At 34.9% G+C, this 23814-nt stretch overlaps 1 protein-coding gene across 1 annotated transcript in view; it reads left to right on the top strand.

Moving 5' to 3' along the window:
• Positions 1–7550: 7550 nt before the first annotated feature.
• The window catches only part of RecQ4 (RecQ4 helicase), a 39627-nt gene continuing 23363 nt past the window's right edge, over positions 7551–23814 (top strand). Inside the window, exons 1-4 of the mRNA XM_069833505.1 lie at positions 7551–7756; positions 12315–13917; positions 16445–16687; positions 20958–21187. Coding sequence (XP_069689606.1) covers positions 7646–7756; positions 12315–13917; positions 16445–16687; positions 20958–21187 — 2187 coding nt within the window. The 5' untranslated portion in view covers positions 7551–7645. The remainder of the gene's footprint in view (positions 7757–12314; positions 13918–16444; positions 16688–20957; positions 21188–23814) is intronic.

The following is a 23814-nucleotide window of genomic DNA, read 5'->3' as shown; positions in this document are numbered from 1 at the left end:
TACAGAATGGAATTACGGTAAGCATCGTACAAAGCTCTTTTATTGTTAGAACGCAAAACAACCTTAAATGTCAATGCTGTACAACACCACACTTGCGGATACATGTCAAGATTATTAATTACATGTCATCTTACAGCATGTTCCACAGTAAAGTCTATATTCTTACAATGAAGGCTATATGCCAGCGATGTCATCCCATTCTATTATGTGCTGCGCTCCAATTTCGTTCCAGCAACAGCACGCGTTCAAACCTTACTTCTCCTGCTGCCCCTCTCCTGACCTTCAGTCTTACGCTCGACGTGATAGGGGAGTACAGATGTAATATAGTCCATCACTCAACCCCATACTAAGAAGTAAACAGCACTTAAGTCATCAATATCTTCAATTACTTCAATTTTTACTTTTTTTTTTTTTAAATAACAGAATATAAATTTCTTCCAGAAATAATATCGATGTTCAGCACTACGTATAAATGTTAACAGCTTTCTTTTTCATGAAACTTAACAAATCTAGGTCGAGGAGTCGACTGATACACAATCATTTAACTTATGTTCAGTTTTAAGGATTATGCCCTCATAACGTGAGTTAAAGGTTAAACGACAACATACGACAACACGCGCAGAGGAAGAGAGCTTGTTGCGGGTAGTTGAACATTACATTAATGTTTACTATAGGTTTACTATTGTCAATTTTGAACCTTTAAGTTGCACACCTCAAAAGGAATAATGATAAGGGCCCATTCACAAAGAAAAATAAACGCAAAGGCGACGTGAACATTACGCAAGGGCACACTCGTTACAGTAACAGCAGCAGTTAAAAAGTTATTCACAATGAAAAGTTGACGTTACCACAAAGCCATAAAATCAGTATAACCGTAAAAAGAGGACTGCAAAGTGCAATCAACAATCACTGACGTTACCGCAAATGAAAAGCTTGAAGTTTGCAAGCTTCTGCGTTCACGTTTACGAAAATAATAAAATTGCGAATGGTTACGTTAAATATCCTGATCGCAAGTTTTGGCGTTCACGTCGCTCTTACGTTTACTTTTCATTCTAAATGACCTTAACACTTACCACATAAAACTGAACACATCTCTATATAACTATGCCTTATAGGAAACTGTAGTTTCTTAGTTTATTACGATACACGGCTGGGAAGTGATTTTACAAAATCGAGGAAAAGTTTCAAAAACGAGCAGAGTGAGTGTATCAATTTCCGAGATTTCCTAATGCACTTCACAAATGTGTATTGTACAACATTTTTCGCACGATCATATTTTTAAACTTGCATTCAAAATTTACAGCAACATTATTCCAGAGCTTTCGCAAAACTATACTGTAATGGTATCTATTAAGTAACAATAAGTGCACTGTACTCTCTAGGAATAGCTAGCCTAGTGAGTGCCGGCACCCGCTTTAGTGAGTGCTCGTAAAGCTACCCCACCTACCGGTGGGAGGCCTTAGCCCTCAAGGGATGTTATAGGCTAAATTCAAATTCAAATGGATCTATTTCTGTATAATTTTGTTATGAAGAATGGTTTCCCTAGCAACAAGATGCTGTGTAGGAATTCTAACTTTAGAAGCCTAACAACAATAGCCGTAAAAAAAAAAAAAAAAAAAAAAACACGATCGTGCAAAAAATTATTTTGTGCGAGATCGTGCGTATTTGCTTGTTTCCGCACAGAACCAATACGCGGTAAGTGTGAAATACCACATTCAGTATTCCCAACGCAACACACATAACAATTTCCCTCTTCTTACTGCTTATGCGCGACATTCATTTTACTGCTTTAGGCTTTTAACATATTATTTTTAGTGACGTTTAACATAGTAATAATTATAAACTGGAAACTTACCACTGCAATTTCACCTAAATTGCAATGTTAATTATTGTTTCTAAATATTTGAAAAAATTAAGTAAAGTCTACTACTCCACGAAACTTATTGCATTCCTGATACAAGTAACATTAAGGAAGCCGTGAAAAAATCAACAAGATTCCAGATGCCGATGTTATTACTGCAATATGTTATATAAATAATATTGTTAAAATATTAAAATTAAAAATAAATCATTACATAACCTTACCGTTTGTTTTAAGTTCGCATTTATAGACTGGGGGGAAAAAAAGACAGACGTATATCACGGCCTGCTGGAGTATAGTAAACACAGAAAACATTTTATAGCAACAATGTTGAAGAAAGATATTTTGGTTTACCGAAGTTGCCGTCATTAAACAGAAACCAACATGGAGATTTCATTGCAACTAATTAGAAATTCGTCTTTCAGGTATGTAATAAACGATCTTCGCACAAAATAATGTACGATACACGAGCGGTATGTTTGTTTTCATGTTCTCGGAAATTAAAAAAGCTCAACTATGTTTCGCTTTTTCAATCTTTTCCTCGACCATGAAAACGTCAACATACCGCTCTTGTAACGTAGGCCTATATTACTATTACTTATTCTGCATAGCCTAATGAGAAAGTATGTGTCAATCAGTAACAATTTTTATCCTAGTATTCCTCATGACTGGTCCACACTGGCGTGTTTTTGTAAACCCAGTTCATCAACATTGTTCATCAACTTCAATGTGGACTCACCTTTCCGTGGTCCCCGATTTACAATACATTTTACTAACAAGAATCTTTGCTTTAATGCCTAATAGTTTTGTGTGTCTGTAAATACGTCATCACTCATCATTGTTCTAAAGTATTTATGACATAGATTTATCGCACCAGATTTCTGCCTTATTCAGCTACATACAACAGTATCCCGCAGAAGCACGAAACCTTTTACAACCACATGAAGCAGTGAATCACGTAGCCTAGAGGAGTTTCCCAAGTTCCTCCTCCTACTCTCAGTTATCAGCGCGAAGTTAGACAGCTCGTAAGCTTACCGCTTACCGCAACCTGATAAAACGTGGCAGCTGATTTTGGTATACTTTTTTTTTAAAACCTGACAAACAGCACACCCAGAAGAAAACTGACATGCCTCGAAAGCAGCGCCTTTATTATACAGCACTGCACACAAGGCCAATCCTGATTTCCAAGGTTTCATACATTACGGTTGCAGTATAATCACAGTCTACTATATACAGTCGCGAAGCTTGAGGTGATTTTTTGCAAATCTCGTGATAAAGCGCTCCAAGCGGTTAGCAACTAGAAACAATAGACTGTCCACGGTCGACTTTGGACTGTGTCGTATTTCCATCGAGTGCTAGCTCGTTACGTATTTCACATTGATGCTTTTGAAATGTTCGTTATTGGTTGTAATGAAAATGTTAATGGCTAAAATACAATAATTGGAATAATAATATTTTACTAGAGGCGTAGAAAAATTAAGTTTGTTTTAACGAAATTTATTGATTACGTTTTATTTTCAATTCTGGTGGGATTATTATTGTTTAGCCCTACTTTTTTTTTTTCAAAGGATATGTTTTTAATTATAGCTGTTACTTTTGTTGTTATTTTTATTTGTTACTTTACTAGAGACGTAGAAAAAGTCTGTTACAATAAAATTTATTGATCACGTTTTATTTCCAATTCTGGTGTGATTATTATTGCTTAACCTCATCCCACTTTGTTAACTACGTAAGCCTACACTACAAGTACCGGTACACGTAAGTTACTCCATTAATTCATATTTCCATTATTATTGTTGTAAAGGGAAATGCAAATTAATATTTATTGGTTTCATAGTTAATTATCGCTATAATCTTGAATGAGTGAAGCGATTATACTAAATTTCAGTTCGTTTTGCACAAACAAAAATAATATTAACCTATTTCTTGCAGGTATCTTCGAGTTTATGATGGAATTTAATGTACTTCATTAAAATAATAAATTAACTTTATGCATTTAATATTTCAATAATGGAAGGAAGGTGTTAATTTTTCCAAAAGAACACAACGAAAGTGTAACATATTTTGTCGTCTACTAGGAGAGAGAGATCTGCGATGATGAGGCGATAGTAGCGATCCTAGTGGTGGGCAACTACCCATGTTTGCATTTTTAGTACATATTGAGCTTCGCGACTGTATATAGTAGACTGTGGTATAATGTTCTACAATAAGCCTGTTACGTACTTTCTGCGTTACGTGCCATGATATTTCAGCTATTAACTCAATTACAATTATTGACACAACAGCCGGATTTTATCATTTCACGTTTGCTGAAAATAACTTCAACATCTATTCGGTAAATATTACGCAATGCCGTGTTCAATTCAAACAATTACAAATATAATTTTTCTCTATGATAAAGTTTCAAAAATTTTAAAGACTACTTTGAATTCATCTTTAATTCTGCGGATCAATATATCGATGGCCCAGAACCAGGCTGTTCCAAGTCCATTTTACTATTTTTTTTTTCAGGAGAGCTATTTTAAGCTCCTAACATTCAAAGTTTCATGAAACAATTTGGAAAAGCTTCATAGTAACCTTATGGAAAGAAATACAATTTGTTCGATTCATATAGGCCTATGCAGACAAAAACTGGAATAAAATGAAACACATATTTCTTTCTTATAAAAAAAGTCTGGTTCTCAGCCATCGATATAATGAAACTGATGTACCAAGCTTCTGTAAATCAGTTTTCCATACACTAAATGCTTTCTATTATTTTATTAACAAATGACATATAAGCTTATTAGAACCTTATTTTTAAAATGTATTGTATGACCTGCGAAGATATTAAAAAAAATGTTACATTACTGAGAGAAAACCCTTACCGGATTTCGTAACTGACAATGTTTTCATATTTTAATACAAATATCTGCACTGTAACGTACTGTTATTAAATTTTGCTAGCACGTTGATCTGAATTACTGTACCATTGGTATTAACAGTAGAATGAGCAGTACGATCATCTCATTTTTGTCAATATTCCGGTTATTAACAGAAGACAGTCTCAATGTATTTCCAAATCCAACAATAGTAGGCTACAAAACGTCCTAATGAAAAGTTTTCTCACAAGAAATTAGATTATTTATCGTAAATAATTAGCCTATTAATAACAGGCAGTGTCGTAAAATCTCAGCAGTGAGTAAAATGTTTTTACTAAGTACCGGTTAAGGTTTTATAATTATTCAGAGTTCCATTTGCATGTAGAGGACCACTAACAGACTGCACTTTGATTAATGCTTTAGACATATATGGAGAAGCGCACATGCAATATTTTCAAGGTCTGATTCTATTTTTCAAATACAACTGTTTTTCGGTAATTGCTGTCTTATTTCTTTTAATTTAAGTATAAGTTCAATTTCGCTATGGTACAAAACAGAAATACTAGTGTTTACTGTGTAGAATCTCACGGTATTTCGAAATTATTTTGCATTTTTTTTCATTGTATAACTTGTTAACCAACACTTCGTTTAAGTTTAAAATGTCTCACGAAATGTATAATTTTGTTTTTATTTTCCATTTTTATCTCTCTCTCTTTGTGAACTAAGCATTATAAAAGACACTTTATAAATCCATATAAAACGTACGTTAATACGCAATAATAATAATAATAATAATAATAATAATAATAATAATAATAATAATAATAATAATAATATTTTTCTGGCGGAACGCGGCACCTTTTTATTATTTTTTCATCATGGAACCGAGAAATGTGCTAATAATTAGGTTTTAACATAATTATTCTTTGAACTTCGCTTAGGCCTTGAAAGACATTAAAATTGAACAAAAAGAAAAGTTAAAAACGACAAAATTCCCGTGCACTGAATAGTAATCATCTCCCCGTAGGCTATAGGCTATAGCTTATGTTCTACACAGAGTTCCACCACCTTTTTCTCCAGGAGAAAAACACTAATAATGATGATGATGATAATAATAATATTAATAATATTTAAGTTTAACAGGCTATATTCACAAAAAAAAAAAAAACTATTTTAACCTAACTTAAATGATCTCGCTACCGCTTTAATTTAAAATTTTTATCTATAATTTAAGAACTTGAAAACATTCCTTGCAATACACTTCGCAATTCATACACAGTCCAAGTAATCATCCTTCATTATCCAACTGCAACATATTATGATCATGTAGGCTGTATCCCTCATATTAGTCAATCCGAATAATGTTGAAATACTACATAAACACCGAGCTTAACCACGCATTCACTGTTTTAGGTGCAACTCAAATTTTTTACGAGACATGGCAAAATGGAGCATGCATGCATTCTGTGGGGGAGTGGCAAATATAGCATACAAGTGAACCACGCATGCACCTAGCATTGAACGAAGTTCGTGTTTAAATTAATATGTACAATAGATATTTGGACTCTGCTATGAAATGACCCTAACCGGCCTGTTATTTTTCTTCACATTGTATAATGTGGCGGGTGGCAAGCACCGTTGACGTTTAGTTTAAGGCCTTGAAGATATTCTTGACAATTGATCTCATCAACAACTTAACATAATATTTTCCCCTGTAGGCCGTGAATCGAACGATATGCCATTGAAAGCATTATGTTTTTCGAATCTGCACTTGACAGAAGGCCATTTTAATAGGAAACAACTATACATTCTTCATCAATTAGTTTGTGCCAAATCAATCTACAGAAACGATGTAATATGAATAAAATATATACCTTAAATTGTAATAAAATATAGAAAATATACCTAATTTCTTAATTACTTAAATAGTATCTTCTTTACAGCACAATGTCGATAAATTATTGATTAATAATGCAGATGATTATCGTTATTCACTATGATGAATTCGTCAAGACAGAAACACTGTTGCTTACCTTCTGATAATTCCAAATCCAATTCTGCTAATTTGTCCCTCACGTCCTCCGGAAGCTTAGATATGTCGATGTTAAATTCAGCCATGGTCAATCCATTCAATAACACACATAAATTAAACAGATAATCACTTCACACACACAGAACATCAACATCGTTGGCCGATGGCCATCTTGAATTTACCAAGTATGACTACACAGGTTGTCTTCAGATGTCACTACAAGTCAGCAATGACGCATAACATCGACCTTCCTTCGGTTTATTGCAATCGACTGTCTCGTCTGCGAGTAATTGCGAGTTCAATTACGATTTCAGCTTTGTACCGCTTAGTCCGCTTATGCTTAAAATTTACGTAAATTTTTAGGATCTTCATGATCACCTGTTCTGATGTTCTTCAATTTTGAAATAAAAATATATGCGTAGCAGCACTCTTGTAGAATAGTGTTTGACATATATAAAACTTCGACATCATTAAATAATAACAAAATATAAACAAAGTTTAGTTTTGTTATAAATCAAACCAAATAAGTTATGAATATTACGATAGCATTTTATAATAACATCGGGTGAAAGATAAGTCGTACAAAATTAAAACGCATATATTTAGAAATAGCTACCGGTTTAGTAAACATTTCTGACTGTTATATCTGTAAATGGATTTTTTTTATCACTTTATCGGTATACTATACTTTTCACGTAAGATCTCCTACAGGATTTTAAAATGGGACAGGCCACAACAAAAGTGGCCTAAAGAAAATAAACTCTCATTCTCAACCGTTCAGTCCGTTCTATAAGCGCGGGAACTCCATAACCTCAATCCTGTATTGTGTTTGGTGATGTGCTGTAGTGATAGTGTTTTTAAGAAAAGAGCTTATTAATAATAAAATTGACTATGGATTTATTGGAGGATCCTTCTTTTAAACTGAAATATCAGAAATCAAAGCTGAGAGTTAAGCTATGGGAAAGTGAATTTACGAAAATTAACGGACGAAATCCTTCTAAGGTAACACTAGTTGTATGCATGAAAATAATTGGGAGTTAAATCCAGTATACATTCTTACGAATTTATATTGTATTTATTTTGTGAACAGCTCCAGATTGCAGCGGTAGGGCATCATTGCACATTCCGAGAAAGCACCTAAGTTAATGTAATAAATCCACCCCAAAGAAAAAAAAAAAGTGGAATTCAATTTACAGAATAAATGTTCAGGGGTCATTGTGCGCCCATTTACATGTAGAATACAAAAACAAACCTAATCTAACACAATTGCCGTAGCAATTATAAACGATTTTTTTTTCTATCTTACATTAATATAGCCTATATAGGCCTACAAAGCCTACTGTAGGCTATAGGCTATGTTTATTGTGCTACTGGTACTTACTGATGGTAAGTAAGGCATTCTAGTTCTTCAGATGCTGAAGTAGACGTATATGATACAGATTTTTCCGATTACTCTTCTTTATAATAGTAAAGTGAAATCCGTATTTCGGATGGCCCATATTTCTCCAGAAGAACTACACCAGAGGAGGCATATTTCTCTTATCCCTTCCTATTAATCATCAACATAACACGTGAGAGGTCCAGAACAAATTACGGATAAAATGGTCCGTCTGCTTAGTATTGGGTCCTGGACATTTCGTGTGTTATGTTGCTAACAAGTATGAGGCGAAAAGAGATGCTCCTCCTTAGGTGTAGCTAATTTTTATCGACATTAAATGATTTTAGGGTTAAGAAGCGGAAGGTAAATAATACCATAATAAGAAACTATAGTAGAAATATTGGGAGAATCGCAAGTATGGATGTGACGAATGCACGTTACTGAGTTAGTCTTTAATTCATTTCATGATGTTCTCGAGAGGGTGGCCGGTCGCTACGCGTAAGTGGGTAACGAGTAGCAGTAGTGGCGAGAGTGGGGAAAGGGCTCGGTAGGGAAAGTAGCACCAGCAACAGCTATCGCGTATGTACCGAAATATTACTGAAAATAACCTACGAACTGGACTTCAAATGGAATCCATTCCTTGAACTAAATGGCTTACTAATAAAAAATGTGCAACCTTCATACATATTCTGAAACATCACACGGATATCTTTCTGCCTTCCTCTTAATCTCCGCGTATGATTCATATATCGTCTGTTAATGTCGTTTATCATCTGATACCTTCTTCTGCACCGAACTCTTCTCTCGTTCACCATTCCAATGCACCCTTCACTAGGCAGTTTCTTCTCAATCGGTGAGCCAATTCGTAATGTCTGAAAATTTGAAAAAGATAGGCCCTCAGCAGAAGGGACAGGTAACTTAAGACAACTGTCAAATGTGGTGAAAGACTTCGATTTTTTAATTCCCGTAGAAGACATTGAGGTGTGCCGAAATTGATTTTATCCCACTTATAAAAGATACAAAACTACATAGGCTATATTAATAGATTATAAAACAGGCCAAAAAAGCTAATTATACACCATTTGTTGTTCATGGGATTACGTATTTGATGATGACGTCATAGCTTGAGATGTATAGAGAAAATAGTTTTTGTACTTTTCTTTTTATATCTCTTCTACTTTCTCGTATTTGCTTTTATGCACTAAATTACTATTACCGCTCGTCATAATTTAATTTATATTACGCACCTTAAATTCTCTTGAAATTACCGGGATTCGATCTGTAAACCTTTAGCATACCACTTCACGACGCTATCCATTACGCCACGATTTTAAGTTGGAAAGTGGTAGTCTTAAAATGAAATGATAAAGTCAAAAAATCCACATACATACTCAAGTGTGGAGGGGGGGGGGGGAGTTACTTCTCCAGAAGAATTACACTAAAGGAAGCACTTCTTCCTTCCCCCATTATTGTCAACGTAATATGCGAGAGGTCCAGGACGAAGTAATAAGGAAATGCTCTGTTTCCATTGTACTGCAAAACATTTGATATGGTTTAAGATGAAATTAGCCTATATACAAAATTACAAAACTATGGAGTAACATGGTTTATTTGGAATTGATTTAAATCGTGTATGAATAATAGTCGGAAACAAATTGTTGAAATAGGAGAAAGAAGATCGGAAAAGGGATAGCTCTCCTATAACCAGGGTACCATTTGGTTACAGCCACGTAATTAACAACAGTAAGAATATTTTACAAGACTATTAGGCCTACTCGGAGACATAAAATCAAATATGGATTATCACAATATATACAGTAGTTTCTTTGGAAGGAATGTCCATACTTCAATACTTCCTCGCCTTATAATGTTCAACTGGCTTTTGTACTGCAAAGTAACCTACATGTTTTATTTTACTTTAGAAAAAGGTAAGATGTTTGGCGAAATACCCACATTGAAGGAAAGGTTTAGGAACTTTTAAATAAACCCGAATAGGATTAGAATTCCATTGACTTTACAAAGATGACAGTAATTATTCCTTCTTATTAGCTACCAGTACTGGTCAGAAACAAATATTTTCTCTTCATAAACCTAGTAACTTACCATGTATTGTTTGAAGAAAATAATTTTAGCAGGTAATAGCCAACACAAAATGTCAACTAGAGAGAGGGACAAACTTGCAGCCCCTTTTAGATCCATCTTATGTTAACAATTTTGTAGATGATACAAATATTGTAATTAAAGACAACTGTATAAATTATGTAAGTGGTAAAATTGAGAAATTGTTTAGCCCAACGAAAGTAAATTGGCTTTAAATACAAATTAAATCTGCAGCGATTTTTGTTTTGTCATAAACGAAATGAGCAAGATAGAAATATTAATAGGCCTATAAAGTTGTAGGAATTAGAAATTCTTCTCGTATTCCAGCCATTCCAGTTCTCGTGGATGTTACATTTTTATTATTTTCGAACTGTATATTTTGAAAATAAAATGACTTTTGTCAACTTTTATTATTAGAAACAGTTTAGAAGATCAGTAGGGCCTATCATTTTACAGAAAAAAGTTGTTTGAATAAAATATTACTATTGCAGAAAATAAAAGGTTATGCCACGTATGTTACAAGATTTGTGAACCCACTTCACACCTTATTAACAAAAAGTGTAAAACACAGGTCTCTGCCTCAAGCGAAAAGAGATTCATTCCCATAATGTCCATGTGAAAGCTATACAAATCTCAAAGCCTCCAATTAGTTCACAAAAACATAATCGGTAAATATTTTATAGCTGTTTTTTCCATGTCATGGATATTGCACACATTTTGTCACAGAAGAGTTAATATCTTTCATTTTTCCAGTTTCGAAACAACTGTAACATTTCTAATTCAAAATATTCACTTGAACTGTAAGATTGCTAATTGTTATTAACCCAAACTACTTAAAATAAATGGCAGAAACAATATAGTGTACCGTAAACTGGGGTAAAGAGGATCACATGTGGTAAAGTGGATCATATGTGTATTGTTAGATAAATCAGTGCCACATAGTTCACACATGCAAAGAAAACTATTTTTAGTGGCACTTATAGAAGAAAGGTTTTCTTTTCATGTGTGATCCATGTGGCACTGCCTTATCTAGGCAATACACATATGATCCACTTTACCACATGTGATCCTCTTTACCCCAGTTTACGGTACAGAATAAAAAGTTCCTTGATCCTGGAGTTCTGGAATTGACAGTGCAGGTTCTCAAAATATTTCTTCAACAATAGCTCCTTAAAAAGAACATACATTAACAGCTGATCTCTCTATGAGTAAGTACTGTGTGGCCTCCATGGTCCCATAACCTTGCACACACTAACTATTATCTCTGGTGCATACTGAAGGAAAGAATATCATTGCTGCACCTTCAAAATCCGCTATGTGTTTTTTAAAAGATTTTGCAGGAGAAGTAAGAAAACATTGTCACTTTTAATTTCCTTGATTTTCAATGCTAGTTTCGCTATAATTTCAATTATTACAAGAAAAATGACGAAATTATACCGAAAATAGCTTTGAAAATCAAGGTAATTAAAATTGGTAATGTTTTTTCTCTCAATTGCACAATCTTTTTAAAAACACACAGCGAATTTTGGAGGCACAATGATGATATGCAAAACACACAACTTAGATGAACTGAAAAACAATATCTAATGGTAAATAGCCTCAATAAGAAAATGAATTGCAATGAGTGATGGAGAATTTCTTAAGCCAGTGTCAAAAATGTATAGGAGAACAAGAAAGACAATTTTGAACATCTTCTTGGATAAATTAAGTGAATTAAACACTTTATAACACTCTATCACCATGAATAGCTGAGATGGATGGTATTTATGTATTTGACCAGTGGCGAGTAATGGAGAAATGTTGAAATTATGGCATAGGAAACGAGAGTACTACGCAAAAACCTGCAAAAAAAAAAATACCTGCTTTGTCCTTTATAAATTCCACCACTTGTCTTGCCAAAATTAAAAGCCAGATCTCTAATATGATAAACCAATATTCTAGCTATTCAACTAAGAGTATGCCAAACTTCAAAGAGATATAAAAAAATTCCCTGTGTATTTGACTTGATGTGAATTAAACTACATTAAAACAACAAACAACAGCCTTATTTCTTATTATTTATGGCATTATTTTTTATTTCAGGTGGATATCCGAGCCGCACCTCACAAAGTGAGAGAAGCATACAAAATGTATTACCATTTGAAAACTCTTGTTCTTCAGGATTCTCTGATGGACATTGCTTTCACAGATGATAGAGAGAATAATGCATCTGTGGAGAATGTAGAAAGTAAATTTAATTTTGTACCAGCAGATTCCGATAAACTTGCAGATGAGAGTGATAAAACTAAACAACACAGGATAGCTCTTGCAGATATACAAAATGGACATGAAATAGATAATGATACACATGAGAGGAAGATAATGCATTTGGAAGAGAATAGCAAGGATCAGACACAAGAAAATTGTTCTAATAACCTGAAGGAAGTTTGGGGCTCACATTTAAATAAAAGCATTAACAATGATGATAAAGTGTCAAAAGAAGAAGTGAAAAGTCTTAATCGACGCTCCACTTCATTTCATTTTTCTGAAAAACTTTTCGTAGGATCAAAATTTAGTAAGAAGAATCCAAGACGATCACGTTCCTTTTCAAAACCAAGCAAGACTAATGACTGTGATGGTTTCCCCATTCCGCTTTCCTCTGAAGACATTGCATCAGCGAATCCTGAGTCACAAGATCTACAACAGCAGGTTTTGTTACCATCTGTTGATGACAAAATGAGTTTGCAACCTATCATAAGCACATACTCTGAATTTCCTAGCAAAGGTGCTCTGGAAGAAACCTTCAAAGTCATTACAAACTCTACTCCGGTAACCAATCAAGCTGTCAGTGCTATTCACAAAGTTTTGATGACAAGTTTTGAGTCAACTGAGAAGAAATTTACTCCATCTAGGAAGATCAACAGGGGTTGGCTTGATAGATGTACCAGATCAAACAGTTTGGAATATCAAACAACATCCTTGAACGATTCAGGTATTGAATCAATGGAATCTAGTGAAGTTACTGGTCAATCTCCCACCATAGACGACACACCAAAATTACCACTTTCTAAACTGGAGACAGCATCAAAGCAGCTGCAATCAAATCTGAATATTTCAAATGTTACTGAGAGTGAGAACAGAATGTCAAGAATTGATCAGTCTGATGAAAGTGATGAAGATATCATCTGTAACAGCGAGGAGTCAGAAAATGAAGATGTAAGTACAGGAAAAAGGAAGAGATTAATATGCACTAACAAACGAAAGCTTTGTCCTAGTAGCACAGTCTCACCAGAAGTGGCAGCCAAAAAACTGAAGTCTGAATCAAACACTGTGCCACAAGAAAGACTCATAGAGATCCCATCAATGGCGGAAATTAACAAGATAGCTGAAGCTATTGTAGCTGATAAAGTTGTTCCAACGAAGAAACAGACTGCCCCAAGTAAGTTATCTAAAAAAGAAATACTAGAGAAAAAAGTGGCTTCTGGAGAAGCAAACAACAATTTTGTTCGTATTAATATAAAGAAGAAGGTATATGTAAGAGGAAAGAAACACAACAATTACTCAAAATATAAGAAAGCTGAATGGAAGAAAAAGAAAAAGATGGGAAGATCATCTGTTGGTGATGAAGCTGGCGACAGCGGATTGTTGAAGTGTTTTAAGTGTGGTGATGTGGGTCATTTTGCTCGCAATTGCTTAAGATTACAAGGTTAGTACTTTTTGAAGAAAGCTAATAGAAGTAGTTTAGAATTTCTGACTTTCTTTTTTATTTATTTCTTACTTATTACTTTTATTTGTTAACTCGTACCCTTCTGAACTCTGCTAGCCTGGTGATGTTAATTCAGTTTCTAATATGGGTCACCTTGAATCATATAATTCTTTATCACTCTCATAGGACAACATACAAGGTGGTGATTACCATAGTTTAGTTTGATATGTATGTGTATGATTTATTCACACTGCAAATGGGTATATACCCGGTGGCAGTGGTAACTAATTACACTCAATAATGATAATTAATAATAAACACAACTAATAAAAAAAAACAATAATTAATAATAATAAAAAGGAGCATCCTAAATTAAATGAAGCATGGTCACTTAAAATAACATTTAAAGTAAATCTAATTTGTAACTTAACCCAAAGTTCGAACTAAGACCCACGAGTGTGACTGGTTCATACCTGCACAAGTACCTTTCAGCACTACACTTATTTCGCTGTCAACTCACTCACTGCACTGATTCTATCCTGATTTCAGTAACACTCCTAACCATTTCACTGTTCAAATACTTTGCACAGCCACTTCACTGACACCAACACACTTCACTTACACAATAGACTTCACTGACACAACACACTTCCTCACTGATAGAACACTTCAAATAACAAGATATCAATTACACCCTTTAAATAGTGTGTATAATATACTACCGTCTATTAGTAAACTCCTTAAGCCTATTTTTAAATACATTTTTGGTTATTGGTATATGGGTTAAAAACTTCTGAGAAACTTTGAAAAATGTTCTATTTTCCATAAATTTATTGCATGAGACCCCCAGCTTTTCTTTTCTTTCAGAGTAATAGTGCAAGAAGTTTTATTGGTTAGGTTTGAACCCGCAAACATTAAGGACAAAGCTGTTTTATTTATTGTAATCTAAATGAGGTCGAAAGCAATGAGGAGGAGTAAACTGGACTTTTTCCTTTCCTGGTGCTGTTTGTAATGATAGCAATGAATAGGAAGTCCTCACTCCATTTTCTTTGATCATCTCAAGACAAATATGGAGTCAATCTTTGAAACCTTGTGATTTCCTTTTTCATCATCATCACCAATGGAGAAACCCCAACCTACACATCGTTCTTATTACATACAAAATTATTGAATTCAAAATAATTTCATATGCAACAGTATTATATTATTTCAGTTTCAAATTTAATTATTTAGTGAAGTTGAATATGTAACATAATAATCCACATGTCTATTTATTTTTATTACGTGATGAATTGATACTGACTGGTACATAGCTGCGTGTATTTAGAACTGTTTTACAATTACAACTTCAGTCTATTATGTTTTCCCTATTCAATACTTAACTTTTTAAAAACTATCTTTTATTGTGAGGGAATTGATTATTTTTATGTTCTGTATATTTGAACTTCAAAAGAGCAAGCTTACCCTACTTCGATATAAATTATACCTCTGAGTTTCAAAGTGGTAGGCTGTGGCAATGAATGGCGCGAAGTTCATGTTTGCTGTACCATATAATTGACCAAGTTCGCACTGCTATCTTGCTAAGGCTTACCACTGGCTGTTACATACAATCCAACCATTTTCGTCTACTTCATATATTCCTAAATTATACTCTGCTGATCTTTCTACATTTGAAAAAAAAGTTCTCCGTGCTCTTTTGAAAAAAAAATTATGGTTTATTTAACGACACTCGCAACTGCAGAGGTTATATCAGCGTCGCTGTGTGCCAGAATTTTGTCCCGCAGGAGTTCTTTTACATGCCAGTAAATCTATTGACATGAGCCTGTCACATTTAAACACACTTAAATGCCATCGACCTCGGCTGGGATCGAACCCGCAACCTCGGGCATAGAAGGCCAGTGCTATACCAACTATGCTACCGAGGGCGACAATACTCTTTTGAGAACCATTGCTTGTTTCCATTTTAATATAGTACTGGGTAATGTTCGGTACCGAATTTTGTGTTGTATGCTCATTAGTGATGTCATGTAGTATTGAAAAGATAGTGAAGAGTTGTATTGATTGATAAAGAAATAAATAGGGCTCTAAAATTTACGAATACTATTAATGTGAAAACAATATTGTTTTCCCTATTGGCATTCTTTCAGTGAAGTTTCAGAATTGCAATTTTCCAAGCAATCACTGCCACTACCTGTTACAAATAACTGTGCTGTATATTACATTTGAAACAACCCTGTTCCTCCTCCAGTATTCATTTTCTAGCATATTCACCTCAGCAAAATCTAGTAAATCTTTTCTTGCAAGCACTAGAAAATCAGTATTTTATATTGTTTACTGCAATCTATCCAAAAACCAGTAATTGAAAGATATGTAATAAAAATTATAAATTGAAAATGATAAGCAATCTATTTTCCCGCCAATTACACTGAATACCCTTGCCTCACTCAGAAATATACACTTCCCCCCCTCCCAATCTCAGACGTCTTTGCTATACATATGTAAAATCAGTGTTCATTTCATCATACAGGAGATAAATTGCTTCCACAAGATGAATTGGAAGAAGATGATAGTCCATTTCCAACTCTGGAAGAAGTGGAAGCAATGGCTGCAGAGCCAGTTTATGCCAGTAAGAGAAAAGTGACGCTTTCACAGCTGATCGCACCTGATGGAGAGAATAATCAAAACACAGATACTTTTGATAGCTTAGATCCATTTGTTGGTAATTCAATACAGCCGTTGTATATGCTGAAAGAAGATGGAAGTGTAATTGGTAAGTCTTTATAAGCTACATCTTATTTTAGAATTGAATTTTTCATGCAGTATTCATTCAAATGATTCGCAAGATACATTGAAACTGCTGATTATTCTGTAACAAATTATTCTTGCAAAGTAGTTTAATCTTTAATTTACTGAATTGTTGATTTAGCAGATATTTGAGAATTACTAAATGCGTTATTTAAATTAACAATATAGTGTACAGTACTGTAAATTGCATCATCCGAAGAATGTGTGTCTCAGCATAGATGTGAGATTAATTTATGCATGTTCTTGGTTAAATTGGGTTACTCAATGTGCCACATGATTGATTGGTGTACTGTTGCTGTGCGTACAAAAGCCGCTGTGTGGGCAAACCACATTAGACTGAGCCCTTCTTATATGACTTGCATCATATTGGATACCTGTTTTCCTTTAAACATCACAGTTTTTAATTGTGTATTACTTTAAAATTAATTTCTCACATATTTTATTTAGTTAGTGTTTTGATTGCTGTAATTCCTCTCCATTTTATACATACTGTATGTTTTTCTTGGTATTGCCATAAGAAATCTATATATAAAAACAATGAAGAAATAACTTAATCAAAATATGAACTGTTCCTCGTGCCTCATGAGTGGGACCTGATGGAATCCCATCTATGACGCAGTCTGAAAGGTCCCATTCTCTAATGAGATTTGGAAAAATCAGCATTTAGTTTTATTACTCTGATTATTCAGAGTGTCTGGGATTAATACTACCGTTAAGAAAGATTTATAATTCAACAACCAACAAATTTATCCAAATGTCGTTTGCTGCAAAAGAAAGAGAAACTCGCCAAGTTTTTATGGTGATCAATAAATTTCCACATGTGCACCTCGTGTGGTTCAGCAGATGCATCAACGCAGAAAAGTCAGCAACAATAAATGAAATAATAGTGTCACTAACATAAAACTTAACAACAATTGAAGCCACTAGCGTAGCTCAGTCAGCTGAGGTGCTTACCTGCCAATCCGGAGTTGTGCTCAGAGCAGGAGCTTGAGCTGATTGGGTTTTTTCCGAAGTTTTCTCCAACTGTAAGGGAATGTCTCGCCCTTATCTCGCCAAATACCATCTCACTATTACCAATTCCATCAATGCTAAATAACCTAGTATAGTGGGACCATCGGATCTGTGCCCCAGTAAGATATGCGAACTGAACCCTAATTCCTCCTCAGCCTCTGTAATTCATTTCCCTCCTTGCATTCCTATCTCTCTCTTTTCTATCTCCCTCCCTTTCTCTCCCCCACTATTCACAATTTTGAACCTTCTTCAGTTTATTTGCACTTGCAGTCCAGTGTTGTCAACTCAACATCTATACTGTAGCACGGAGTGGTGAAAAAAATATTATTAAGCAAGTAATAGCATTTTTCGAGCATTTTTCGATGAAGAGAAACAAACAGGTCACTATCTGTTTCCTCTAAATCAGGCAACGAAAAGAGCAGCTGCGATCACAGATGAGGCTTATTTTATTTCAATTGATTACGTATTAAAATTACTTACTTAACTAATACTGATATAATACAACATTTTTATGTAATTTATAAAGGCGGGTCAGAGCGCCTAATAAAGAAAATCAGGTGAGAGGGAGTCTGTGCAGGAGATGAAAAGCTAGAATCACCAGGGAGGAAAAGACCAAGGGAATCTTTAATTCTTGTAGATGATATGGAGCAATGTATTTTAAGAAGAAAGATACAAGAATTTTATACCATGCAGAAAGAAGTTCCGACTTTGAAGAAATTATTGAAGGTTGCGAGGAAAGCAATAAATTTCTAAGGTGGGAAAGAAACGTTACAGATTAATAGAAGAGGAAGTAGCTAGATTTGTTATCAACTTGGGTGAAGACAGCAGCAGCAGCAATAGTAGTGACTCAGATTCAGATATGTCCGGGATATGCCCTCTGTAATTTCATGCATAATACAAGTCTTGGTCTTTTGTAAATATGTAAATTATTTTCATAAGAATAAATTAGAACTCCTGCACATTATCAGTATGTTATGTTTTATAAGATCGTAGTATGTATTAACTTAGCCCGGATGAGAAAGAAAGAGGGTACATGACTGTGTGTTCATTCATTCCTACAATTTTATAATTTTATTAGGCCTTCAAGATCACGTTCCAAACCTAACAAAATAAGATAATAAGGTGAAGAAAAAGTATTTATGACGAAAACATTTCTTTTTAGAAACGAAATAGATTCCCTTCACGTAAATTCCATTTAACCAACAAATATCCACTGTAATCATATAATTATCTCCAATTAATCGCAGAAGTCAGTCAGTGTCATTAGACCTACTTAAATTAAATTATGAATAAGTAATAATTAACCTCACATTACTAATAAGCAATATTCAAGAGACATGACATTGGTTGGCAGACGTTTGATGTGGTGGGAGGAAAGCTGGTGGAATGGAGTGAGTAGAGGCGTTAACTTTTCCAAGAACGACGACAGCGCTGAAGGGGCAGAGATCCGATGATCCGACAATATTTGATACAGCATCATTAAATAACTAACTAAAAATACAACAATTGAACATCTAGTGGAAATCATGAGGAATGAAATTTTGGTATTGCCACCATCAAAAACTTGACAAGCTCCTCTGTCCTCTGCAGCAAACAGCATTTAGATAAATTTCTTAGTTACCGAGTTATAAAATTTCCTTATTGATAGTGTTCATCTCAGACACCGTGAATAATGGGTGTCGAAGATATGGGCAAAGAGAAAATGCGGTACTGCATGACTCATGCATAAAAACAAGATTTCATTCCCATACGCATTATTATGAATTAGTAACAAGTCAACAAGTTGACTTCTGCTACTTGTTAAAAGCAATATATTAATTATTCTTCTGTCACATGTGAATTTAGTATATTATGCATAAAAAAAATGAGACGTTATTACACTGTACAATCTATATACTATATGGCGAAGTGCATCAACATTGATTAAAAACGCAGTAATAATAGATTACGAAACGATGGTTAAACAGTAGCCGTGGTTAAAATGTAATTTATGTGCACCATTCATAATCACCGATTACTAAAACATGGCTAGCTGACACCTCATTTAACCAGAGTAAAGTCTATGATGGTACATTGTTTCTACAAAATGACTAAAGGAAAGCATCCATACCGCTGCAAAGATAATAGTCAACGTCTAAAAACGACTGCGCTCACTATGTTCTACATCGAAATGAACGTATCCTACATTTTCGCGTTGCATTTGTTTGCCTTTGGGTGCTGTTATATTTGTGAGTTCCATTTCTTTGTTTTTCAGTACTTTTAGGTTAAAATCGTACAAAATGGAAAATTGAATCCAAAAATGATTATATACCAATGTTAGGTTGAAGTATCGATAGACTTAATTACTAGATTTAAATGTAGGCCTATTATATAAAAAAGATGGAATATCCATAAAGGAAAAGGATGCAGAAAATTGGTAGGAATGTGTATACGATCTTGGACTACACCAGGGAATTGTGCATTATCCTAAGATCCATCCATAACCTCTCTTTGTTCAGCCAGTGACATAGAGAAAGAGATACTGGTATTCGAGTATTCCCTCTTAAAATACAGAAAATAATAGTTACATAGAATCGTAATATAAGCAGCCGATCCGTAGGAGAAATATGATTGTTCTTGTGTTATTTCAATTGATCCATTTGTAGATTTTGATAAACGAAATCCCTCCTGAAATTTTCTGTCACCTAATTGCTCGCAAGAATTCTCTCTTTCCACTAAATAACCTTCACGCTCATGCTCTATCCAAGTAATTCAAGTACTGCACAATAATAATCTTCTTCGAAATAATCACCTGTGGTTATGGCCGCCATTTTGCTTTACTTGCTCTACTAATCGCTGGTTATCTCCTTTAACCGCTCATATTTGGCCGGTTAGAGATTACTGTGGTTAACTTCCTATTTAAGTCGTAACCGAGGTCGATCCACCGTAAAAATGCTTAATCGGGGATTAGGTCACAATTTTAACCGATGGTTACACTAACCGACGTTGATGCACGTGGGCAATAATGTTTTATTACATTCTATGTTAATGATTTTATTAGGTTAAAATTATTTTATATTCCTTGCTGCCTTCCTCCTTACATTTTGTCTAAGGTCTTGCAAGGTTTAGAGCCATCCCTGATTGTAATGGAGTGACACAATAACATAATTATGCGTAGTTACTCAAATTATCTTGTCTAAAAGTTGTACAGAGTGTCTTTGTTAATGTGCATTTTTATTCTCAAGATACTCCTCCTGAAGTATATGAGGCTTTGAAGAATTTTGGCCATGAAGCATTCCGGCCAGGCCAGGAAGAGGCTGTAATGCGCATCCTATCAGGGCTATCGACTCTTGTTACCCTATCCACCGGGGCGGGCAAGAGTCTCTGTTATCAGCTTCCAGCTTACATGTTTGCTAAGCAGACCAACTGCATCACTCTCGTTGTCTCTCCTCTAGTGTCACTGATGGAAGATCAGGTTTGTTCATTTCGCGTTACACTTGATGAAAATTCTGTAGTCATTTTAAACATATTTTTACATTGTTTAGTTTTCAGTTAAATACTATTTTGTTTTTCAGATTTCTTTGTTACTTATCTAAACATTTCTTTCTCATGCATGTAATTAGAGGGATTTTTATTAGTACTGAATGTTACAAAAACTGTTCAAGCAGATTTATAGGCTTCCCATTTCTGAGTTTACTTGACTATTATTTTGTTTTATTCGTTACTTAAATCAATATCTCGTATAAAGTGGAGCTCTGATTAGCGTCAAAATTCTACTTGTATTTTGGCCTTTTAATAGGCCGGTTAATGTCCTTGTTTGAACTCTATTTAAAGATAGTTTATTCTGTTTGTTCATGACTGACCTATCTATCATATTGTGGATTTCTGTTATGTCTTTCCAGAGTTGCCTGTGTTCGGCAGTTAACCACTTCTTCCTTTCCATTTTGGCACTGTACAATGAATTCCAAAAAAAAAAAAAAAGGTTCTCTTACATTCTATTAGTAACCTAGATGTTTTAACTACTATGAGCTACAGGTATGTCTGGTTGTCGGAACAGATACAGATACTGTTTGATGCTGGCATAGGCTGAATTTCGTTTGCAGAGGTTAAGATTGCCTAGATTTCAACCCAAAAACTGTAGCATATTTGCCCAGGGAATCAATAGGATTCTTTCCTGAAGCTTATCCATAGAAATCAGCCCCTGTTCCCTCCCGTATTCTGGACTTGCTTGTGTACCAGATGAACAATAGGTCGACATCCTTGGCATACCCTCCACCGTCAAATGCAATGACAGAGAATATGTCAGTGCTTCAAGGACACTGAGAGGGATGATGCATATGATCCCAGTAATTCCTAGACAAAATAGTCTTTGAATTATTGAGAATCCTTTTGGTTTTCTATTTTAACTTGCTTATACTCTTGGCTCCATAAATAAAGAACCCTGACCCTTACCACTTCTACACAGATGACAGTGATTGACAGACCAGTTAGGGGAAGTTGTCGTGCTAAAACTTTCAGCTGTTGCCACGTTTGCTCCTGGCTGGACTCTTTCAGTGTATTTTCTTTTACAACCGATTGGCTGGTTGTGGCTGTGGAGGCACTTGACTATTATTATAGTTTATCCACAGCCAAAAGAAATTAAACATCGTAAATTCACTATCTTACTGCTGACAACCACAACACGCTGTTACTAAGACACACTGAAACCGTAATGCAGTGGCAGGAATATTCTTTCGAAAATGGAAAATTCACAACACAGCATTCTCAGTGGCATCCTGGCGGTATCTTTGTTCACAGTTTCACTAATTGGGGAAGCATGTCAGTCAGATTTATGGCTTTCTGAACCCAACCCTGCAACGAAGGTTCTTTACTTGTGAAACCAAAAGTACCAGCTCAGTCTATGATCCAGTTTAACTCCTAGATACTTAACCGAACTAGAACATGCTGTTTTTCCTATAAAGATTTGGCTTAAGAAAACCTGTCAGGATTGTACAAAAATGGAAACGTAATTCTTCGAATACACTTTCAAACTATCTGAAAATATAAAGGGCCTATAATGTATTTGATTGAAGAAATAATACTGAAAATGAACTTACAGAACATTCCCTTAGTTTTGTTGCTTCAAATTTTATTTTGTTGTTTTAAGCCGCCCATTAAACATCTTGTCCACCATTAATATCACTCCTGTCAATGCTTTAGATCAAACCTGAGTCCTCGGAATGATAAGGCCGAGTTCGTGGAATGACCTGGCAGAGGGGCAAAAAGACTAATTTTTCTTACTGCTAAGTAAATACAGTGTCACATACAAGAAAGGAGAGAGATTTCATCATAAATACTTTTCATTCCAAGTTTACTGGTAAGCACAGTTTCATTTAATGTTGTAAATTACATATACAGTACCTGCGGTGCCAACTTCAGTTGCTCCGTGTGCAGAATACAGCTTCAGCCAATTGCCACCAGTTGAGTTTCACAACAGTTGACCAACTCACATTACTAACTAGTTGAGCCGTGTGTGGATGGCCTAACTTGTGCCTGTTCACTAGAGGTCTGCTGGGCCGAAATTCATAGGCCCGCCCAGTCTGACTCAAGCTGAAACAGACTCAAACCCAACCTGCAACCTGAGATTAGCTTACAATTATCAACCTGAGCCCGACCCAAAACCTGAAAACTAGCAGATAAAGCAGAAGCCAGAGGCACAGGGGTCAGGAACAGCTGCGAGAGAGATCACTTCAGTAGGAGCATGAGAAAGAGTAATTGACCAGTCTCCAGGTAAAACAAATGAACAATGATCTGTGTCTAAGACACAGTAGATAGGAGACAAATACTGTTACAAAGTACAAAGTCGAACTAAACAATAACTTACGATACCGATAGTCTACTGTTCTGGATGGGTACTAGGTGGACATCTAATCGTGCACGCATTAAAATCTTCGTATTTTTTAAATCAATATATAATTCGCGGAAAGAAAAATAAAAAAAAAAATAATTTCTTTAAGACCCGAGCCCAGCCCAAAACCAACAAGCATAAGTGAATTTCAACCCACGGGCTTGACTCGAACTCATGCAGGCCTCTATACTGTTCATTCTTTAATTTAACTTAAA

Source organism: Periplaneta americana, chromosome 1 (genome assembly GCF_040183065.1).
Source record: "Periplaneta americana isolate PAMFEO1 chromosome 1, P.americana_PAMFEO1_priV1, whole genome shotgun sequence".
Classification (NCBI taxonomy): domain Eukaryota; kingdom Metazoa; phylum Arthropoda; class Insecta; order Blattodea; family Blattidae; genus Periplaneta; species Periplaneta americana.
This window is presented reverse-complemented; position numbering and strand designations above follow the sequence as displayed.